Here is an 8931-nt window from a genome sequence, read left to right as displayed (position 1 = left end):
AGAGGAAGGCTCCCTGACCTGCAGTCCTGGCGGGGTTTGGGGATGTAGCCCGGGTACGCCCCGTCGGTGATGAGTTTGCACATGCGGCTGTCGCGGTCGGACGGCAGCAGAGTGCTGGCTTTCACCAGCAGCCCCAGGCAGTGCTCAAACGTGTTGCGCTCCTCTGGTCCGTCCTCTGTAAAGAAGCAATGACCCAGAGCATCGTAACCCACCACGTCCTTCACCTGTGTGGACAAAACAAAGGTCAGGGGTAGGGTTTATTCATCAGCCACTGCATAATTAGAACAAATTTTACAGTGATGGCACATGGAGCCTCAGCAACCTTTTGAACCCAAAACCAAAAGCAAGGTCCCTCTCAGCCCTTAAGAGCTTACAGTCTGAGCAATAACTCTAACACCTAATTAGAATTTGTCATCACCTAGGAAATGCTCATTCCATTCTTTTGTTGGCCTGTGAAATCAGAGACTTTCTTAGCACGAGGCTGGAAAAACCACGGGGTGGGGGATGAAGGGAGGACCTTAGATGTTCAGATCACATCTGGGCTCATTCATCTTCATGTGCAGTTACACCAGCAGCTACATAAAATGCAACTCAAAAAATGCAGCTGAGATGAAAAAATATTTTTCCAGGCTATCAGAGAGGCGGAAAGTTGTTTTCCAGACAGGCTGGCTTGTTTTAGGTTTGACCTGATTTTTTTCTTCAAGTTGTTGACAGAAGCTTTAGTTGACCCTGAGACAGATCAGCTGGTGTTGATCAATGCCGTTCTGGTTTTGGTTTGGATTTGTTAACATCAGGACATTGTTGGACAGAAAGCACCTGAGACACCCCTGGGAGAGCTGAGAGCAGTTTGAAACCCAAGGGCTGGGAAGCAGCAGCCCTTGGACACAGGAAAGTGTGTCCAGCAAGCCAGTTGTCAGTGAAACTATCTGGAATTTAGTGGAACTGTCTGAGATATGGAAAATTATTTCAGGCCTCYGTTGACCAGGGGAAAGTCTGGATTTCCTGGGCTCTTTCCTTGCTGTTCCCATCAGCCACCATCCATCAATCACCCTCAGAATGAGGAAATCTTCCCAGCAAAGGTTAACCTGCCACCAGTGTGTTCCTGTAAATGYTTCTGGTGAAACTGTAACTGTCCAGGGACAAAGGACAGTATTCACCTGGCAGACCTGTTCATTGTGAGACCTGTACATTCAAGGGCTTGATTTATTTTTATAAATAATGAAAACATTGTCTTCCTTGTCACCTCATCCCTAAGCACCGATTTCAAATAAAATCCCAGGATTAGTGTTGAAATGATTACAGATACGTTTTCCCATGAGGTAATACACTTTGCATGACAAATCTATTACCAGCTTAAAACCACAGAGACTTCTCTCACGTAGCATCCAAATACTCAAACCTGACCATGTCATCCCAGTAAATTAAACACCACTAAAATGACCTGCAAAGAGATACATTCCTTTAAGATACCTCACTGCAGTGTAGTGCTAACTTTCCTGGTCAAATAAAATGATAGATATTGCAAGGTTTAGCTCCTTTAATTAGGTTAAAATATATGCACTAAACTGTCCCTCCTCAGAAGAATGAGATCTCCCAGATTTGTAATGATAAAGGTTTACAGGACAGAAGAACATTCCAGGAGAGTGASCAAAATTCAGAAGAAGGTTTCCAACGTGTAGAGGAAGTGTTTTAACCRGGGATGCCAGAATTCCCCAGAAGCTGGAATGACAGGATGGTTACACCGAAAAGACACGTAAGCAGTGGTGTTGGGACATTGAGATGATGGGARCAGTTTCCCCAGGGAAATGTTTGCCACTTGAGCTGTTTACCCTCCCAGACAGCCCTGARCAGCACCAGGACTGGCACATGGAAATCTGCAGTGCCCAGAGTGAGCTGGGGCAGAGCAGGGCAGTGCCATGCCAGGGAAGCATCTCCTGGAATAGAGAACAGGACAGGGAGAGAGAGCTCTGCAYAGAGGGGCTCAGAGCCAGCAAACACCTCTTGCTCTCCTAAATCATCCCTGAAAGCCCCCAGAGCAACAGGGGCTTGTCAGCCAGGAATCTGCTCCCTTAGGCATTGGTCACCCTCTCTTTGATTAATTATTTCCCCAAAAGCCATCTCTCAGTCAGCTCAGAGTTGTTTTCTGTGCGTGTTTTCATGCACAAGCCCACTACTGAAATGCTTGGATAGCAAACGAGATGTTTGTTCCAAAATCACTCCTCTAATGTATTTAATTTTTCCTTTGATTAAAACCTTGCTAATAGTCCATAATCCTACATTAACCATGAGTAATTTAGAGCCAGATAATGCCCCTTCCTGGCAAAACAATTGCTGTGAAGCATGGCAGGATTAGTAAAAGCAGACACAACTGAAGCTGGTAGATAGCAAAACCTCTAATTCTCTGCAGTACAGGTCTCCCCTGGATCCTGCCAGATTATTTACTGACCCYCAGTTCATTTCCTTCCTCAGGGGCTGTTTCTATTTTAGCTTGCACACTAGATCCGGGGGAGAGAGTGCAAATCAGAGCCAAGTTTCATCCCTGGGATTGCAGTGGTGTAATTAGGTGGTTTTTGGCCAATATATTAAGGAAAACATTGGGTAACTGTTGCATTTTAAAACAATAATTATGGTGAGAAACTCGTTTCTGCAGATTTGTTTCCAGAAGGACCCTCAGTGCCTTCCAGCTAATCTGAATTCACAGRCAAGTGCAGAATAACCCATCAGTGAGGTGAGCTAATGTTGAGAGAGACAGTCCTAACARACTCTGCAGACCAACAGAAAATTACCTGTCATCAGGAATAACTGCATTCTCTTTGCTCCCAGCCTTTCCAGTCTATGAGTATCTCTGAAGTGACATGACAAAAGTGACAGCAAAGCAAGCAGGGAAGCCTGGATGCAAATTACCAGCGTGTTTTAATGATGGTGAAAGAAAACTGATGCCCCTYTCCCATTTATTAAAGCATTTGCACAGCTACTCTGGGCAAGAAGCTTCTCTGAAATCAACAGTCTAATGCTGAGGACATCCTTAAGTGCTGCTCTGAGGTTTAACAGTCCACCTAGAATTTTTATGGTGTGCCCAAAGAAGTGTGGTTTGTGCACATCATTAATGCAAATTTTCCCTCAGCAAAGCACTCTTTGGATCTGCCTGATCTCACAGGGAATGAATGTTACTGGGGAAAGGCAGAGCTCATCTCTGTTTGCACAAATGCTGTCCTTGCATGTACAAAYAGGYGGTGCTRCCCRAGTAAAAAGATAATGGGTAACTGGRAAATGTGTGTGATAATAACTACTGTAATCATCAGAGACCYGTGTGGGTGTCTGGGAATGTATCTGGGGGAGGAGGAAGAGGAAAGGAAGGAAATCAGAGTCAGAAATCAGATGGGGAGATGGTGGTGGGATCATCTGCTGTCTGCAGATGTGTATCAGACAATGGAACAACACCTAAGTGATGCAACGTTTGGAGAACATTTTCTGTGACACAACTGAACAAACCTGATCAGATTCTTTAGTTCACTGGGGCTCTCATTTTAGCCATCAGTAATAATGGTGAGGTTAGAAAAAAACAACAACCAAACAAGTATGAGTTCCATATTCACACATTTTGATAAATTAAAATCAACAGGGATTATATTCTTGACTAACTAATGTCCTGAATTATAAGATTTCTCTTGGGTGCCGTGTCATGGAGGCAAAGTGTGGCTGYTCAAGGAATTGTGGTTGCTCAGTGACAGCAAGAGATTCAAGTTGCTTTCATCAGCCACATCAGCCTGGCTGAATTTCACTGTGCCCTCCTGGCTGTAAAGGCTTGAGCACATGGATTCCTGTGCCACAGATCCCCCATGGCACAGGTACTCCCCAGAAAAAGCACAAGAGGCAAAATTAATCCCAAATTCTCTGCGTGRACCCATCTGACTGACAGGAGAAATGCCAGGCTCTGGGTATTTTGTTTGGCAAATATTAAGCAACAGGGAATGAAGATCTCACACAGGATGCAGGAGCAGCTGAGCAGCCCCTGTGCAGCCAGGGGAGGGGGAGGTGTTTCTGGTGCCACTGGTGACAGCTGTGACAAACAAAACCTGCAATGCCACCCTGCCACTCTGAGCCCCTGTGCTGGCAGCTTCACTCTGGGCAGACACCACATGGCCCTGAATGACTTACATAAAATAATTTCTACACTAGAATGTCCTTTTAGTGAACCCATGTTCACTTGGTAGGTTTTTAAGATCATGTTATAAACTTAGAAGGACAGAGGCCAAGCCCAAAACCTCAGATYCATAAATAGCAGATAAAAGCTGCTCTGCTTTGGGGACTGCAATTTAAATGCCTTTTGTTCCACTTCTGTGCATTTTAATTATGGCTGGGACTGTCCCTTCCAAGGCTAGCACTTCTGGAGGTATGAACTCCTAATGCACAGTGACCATCCACATTACAGCTGCCAATGACACGTTTCCATTTAAAACTGTTATATACAGCAGTGGGGCTCTTGGCAGTACTGATCCTTCTCTTCAGGGCTTTTTTTTCCTTTTGGAATACACTGACATTTCACTGAATTGGTCAGARTCCTTTGCCTAGAGAAATCCTGCACCTTTAGGATTTCCTTCTTGAAGATCATCTGATCCCCATGGACCCTTCTGCCCTTCAAGAACTGCCTCCCAAGGGCCTCTCTCAACCAGGCTCCCAAAAAGGCCAAAGTCTGCCCTCTGGAAGTCCAGGACAGCTGTTCTGCTGACCCCCTGCTTGCTTCTCCAAGAATAGAAAACTCTTATAATTTTGTGATCGCTGTGCCCAAGGCAGCCTGTAACCATCACATCACCCACAAGTCCTTCTGTGCTCACAAACAACAGGTCCAGCATCCTTACCCCAAAAACAAAGGCTCCCCTACATCTGGGGAGAATCTGAGTATGTTGTTATGGTGTGCTGGAACTTGTCTGTAACCATCAGTCACTCTACACATTTATCCTGAAGGATTTCTTGTTTTGGAGTGCCACTCTTAGAAAATCACAGCTCTGTGAGTGCTAAATGTTGTGACTGGCATCRCAACCCAAACCTTCATTACAGGAAAGATGAGGCACACTCAAAGCTTCTGATTATCCTCTTGAAATAGCAAGCTCTGTGTCTACAGAAAGACCCAACCACTCATTAGAGATGGGCTGGTCTGCAGTGCCCAAATGCTCTGAGTCACACAGAACCCCCTGTGCCACCCTGGCAGGCTGAGATATTCCCTCTATATCCAGGGTGGGAACAGCCAGACACGGTTTTAACAACAAAACACATAAATCTGCAATAATTAAACTGAATTAATGCTATGAGGAGGATTTTTTGCTGCTGCTTTTGAAGCAAACACTGGAATTTCTCACCAGCAAACCGTTGGAGCCGTGGATGGTGACGCAGCGGGAGAAGGTGTGGTGGATGGAGCTGTCCTTCACGTASGTCGGAGGGGTGTAGCCTCCTTTCTCATCCACATCTCCAGCCATGTGGAAATGGATGGGGTAATGCCCCATTGTCTGCTGGCCCATGTGCTTCAGTTCCACACCTTCGATGTGGGCAGCCTTGAAATCGAGACCGATCTGGAGAGCAAAGGAACATCAGTCAAGAAAACACAGAAGGCGTGGTGGCTGAGGAAACCAGAGCTGCTCTTTGATTTCCCCACTCTGCCTAGACACATTCAACTTAATTTTAGAAGAAAAGCAATTTATATTTATCATTTTCCACGAGTTTGACCCAGCTGGGTTCAAATCGAACTTCTTGGGCTGAGCACCACCAAAATCTAGGGAAAACTTGGGCTGGGATATGGAGACAGATGTGCTGATCACCAGCCCCATTGGCTGGGGAGTGTCTGTAGGGGCAGGACATGCACCCCAAAGCAGAAGGATGAGCAGCAGCAGGGGGTGGATCTGCTGTACCATGGGCAGAGGATGTTTGCTCAATATCTAACAAGGAATTTCCCCTTGCTCCATCTTGGCTTCCCAGGTATATGAAGGYGTGGCTGGGGGAGGAAAAAAGCAGAAGGCTCCAGCCCTACCTTGATGTGCCCACCAAAGGTGTCAAAATCGAAGAAGGAGCAGAGCTTGCTGCTGTACTCGTAGCACTGCTGCTCCATCTCTCCCATCAGCAGCACGTGGCGGCTCAGCAGCCCCACCTCAGCCCTCATGTCGACGCCATCCACCACCTCACCCATGTGCAGGTACCTTGCTTTCCCTAAGGAACAAAATCTGGGGTCAGGATTGCTCTGCCAGCACTGCTGGCTTCCCGTGGGCTCCCTGGGGTGGGGCTGGGGGGACAAGGACAGCAGAACCCRAGTGAGCACACAGTGACACCTCAGAGGAGCACAGGTGACACCCAAGGCCTTGGTGAGATATTTGCAACAGAGGAAGTGGGATTTTTGATCTTAAATTGCTTCGTTTATCCAGGGAGTTAAGCCACCAGTCTGTTAGACAAAACACATTTCCTGCCTTGCAAAGGAACCGAGTACTTTGGATTACACCTGGCTGTGTATGAACATAAAAAAAGCCCTGATGGTGCAGCTACTGAAAAGTCTGAAACACCAAGGTTAGCACAGCATTTCCCATGGTGCAGCTACTGAAAAGTCTGAAACACCAAGGTTAGCACAGCATTTCCCATGGTGCAGCTACTGAAAAGTCTGRAACACCAAGGTTAGCACAGCATTTCCATGGTGAGACACTGGGAGCTGCCCCGACCCCACAGCACTCCTGACGGGTGAGCATCGGTCTGATCCCACTGCCACCACAGCTCCTGATGAGAGCAAGGAGCAGAAAACCTTATGGGAATTGTGSCTTGGGACAATCACAGCCCCTCACAAATCTGTGGGCTGCAAAACCTCCCAAACCCCTCCACTTTAGATCTGCCCTCACACCTCCARCACCCAAAGCTTCCTCCTGTCCAGTGTATTTGGAGTCAATGGGATTTTCCATCCACCCCATGTCASACCTTCCCCCAGAAGGGTTAAAAGCACAGAAAACTTTCCCTGGCCTCACCAGGAAGAGGGGAAGTCCAGGCAGTGGGGATKTCTAGAAAGCAAAGCATCTCTTTGTTGTAATTTCATTCAAACATATTCCTACTACATCCTTCCTTCCTTCCGCAGCTCTCTGCAGAGAAAGGCCAGTTGGGAAAAGGTTCATCTTACTGACTCCATTCTGCATTATTCCAGTAAAAATAAGTAATAAACTCTTAAAGTAAACACTGAACTTTAAGGAATGCTACACTTGCATGTATTTAATTTCCATGGAATCGTTCAAATCCTTAATTAGAAACAAATGGCAAGCCTGAAGCCTGGCTATCGCTGCAAAGCACTTCATGCTCAAGCAGAGGTGCCAAGTCAAGGRGAGGGTTTTGAACACTGAAACAATATTATTTTTAACCAAAACATGATGTTTGGAGTGTATAACAAAGAGAAGCAAACACCATTCATTCCCCAATCCTCCGAAGATGGAAGCAGAGTGGTTTGATGGTGACAGTGGCAYTGGGGAAGGGTGAGTGCTCCCCMTCCCTCTGAGGCTGCTGTGTTGGGGGAAAGGGTTCACACCATGACACTGCCTTCTGCCTTGGCACCTCTGCCTTCAGAATCACCTGATCACCTGCAAAACACTCTCTGTTAACCCRAGGGTGGTGATGGACAAAGAGCTCCGTGCTCACCTCAGAAATGRGGGGCTGCAGGGAACTCTGGATTTGTACCTCTCCCACCTTCGCAGTTATCCTGGCCTTACCCATGCCCTGCAGCCAGTGATTCCCATCAGGTCTGTGGCCAAAACCACACCCAACCCATCCTAATACAGCAGCTTCGCTTCCCTTATTCCTATAAATCAAAAAAAGCCCCTGCAGTGAGCACCCTCCACATGAGGAGACTCCATGCTGGAGCCTTGAGAGAGTCTGCAAAGGAGCACAGCTTCTCCTTATGGAACTGTTTTTAAGCTGTTATTTTTCAATTTTCCCCAGAGTTGACCTTTCCTTGATTTACTGAAATGCAGCAAGAATTTCAGATAATCACAAGAACGTCCTATTTGAAGGCACATCTCCAGGATTTGTGGCAGTGAAATTGGATAGGCAGTTTTGTTATTCCTGCGCTGAGCTCTAGAATAATAAATGTCATGCTTGCATGTATTTAATTTAATTTAACACCAGTCCAGACATGCAAAACAGGGTAAGCACTGACAGGAATGTTAAATACGGACTAACCAGTTTCTAAATATAGCTTCTTGGGTGCATGTTTTTCACTCTATGCTTTTGCTGATTTGACATGTTTGGAGATAAAAGGAGAGACGGAAAGCAATCCCCTTCCAAAGCARAGGCGGATTTTGAATAATAGCTCCTTTAACAGAGTTTTAAAAAATAAACCACTTCTCGAGGCAGACAGAAATTCAAGCTCCCAACAGCAAAAGGGCTGAAAGGAGCTTGTGGGAGACAGAGCCTGGCACGGGAGCTCTCGTGTGCTGTAAATGCCTGCTGGGAACCATCCCTCCAACACCGGGCACTTCCCATGGGATCAGGGGCACTGAGGGACATTTCCAGACATGTGGCACTGCCAGGAGCTRCCTGGGTTCTGGTTTAGTGGTGGGCATGAACAAAACCCACCAAAGGATCTGCTCTGTGCGAGTTCAGGGAGTTCACACGAGGACGGGAGGTTTGCAGTTTGGCTCAGAGCTGGCACCAGAACATTCCCTGAGCACTGACCWTGGGCAAACCCCAGCCAGGGGCTTGCAAAGGGGCACTGAAGTGCTTTGATATAAAAAAGCAAAGCGGGAGGAATGTGCTGCTGCTTCAGCATCAAAGCCAACGCTGCCATTTCCCAACCACTGCCAAGCCCTGAGGCCACTGATTCACCTTCTCCTGCTTMGGGTTGGGGCTGGCTGCATCCCTCCTGCCTGGGCCAGGCTTTAATCTAAACCAAACACAGCCTGGCAGTGACACAGATCC

The 8931-nt window shown here is 46.9% G+C and overlaps 1 protein-coding gene across 1 annotated transcript in view; it reads right to left on the bottom strand.

Annotated features, from left to right (window-relative positions):
• The window catches only part of CEMIP (cell migration inducing hyaluronidase 1), a 93880-nt gene that overhangs the window by 21826 nt on the left and 63123 nt on the right, over window positions 1-8931 (bottom strand). Inside the window, 3 exon segments of the mRNA XM_057365860.1 lie at window positions 25-224; window positions 5358-5567; window positions 6023-6198. Of these exon segments, the coding sequence (XP_057221843.1) occupies window positions 25-224; window positions 5358-5567; window positions 6023-6198 (586 nt within the window).

This window comes from Malurus melanocephalus, unplaced genomic scaffold (assembly GCF_030028575.1).
Source record: "Malurus melanocephalus ecotype Western Australia unplaced genomic scaffold, MMel_1.1 scaffold_58, whole genome shotgun sequence".
NCBI lineage: Eukaryota > Metazoa > Chordata > Aves > Passeriformes > Maluridae > Malurus > Malurus melanocephalus.
The sequence above is the reverse complement of the archived record's forward strand: the minus strand, read 5'-3'. Positions and strand labels throughout refer to the sequence as shown.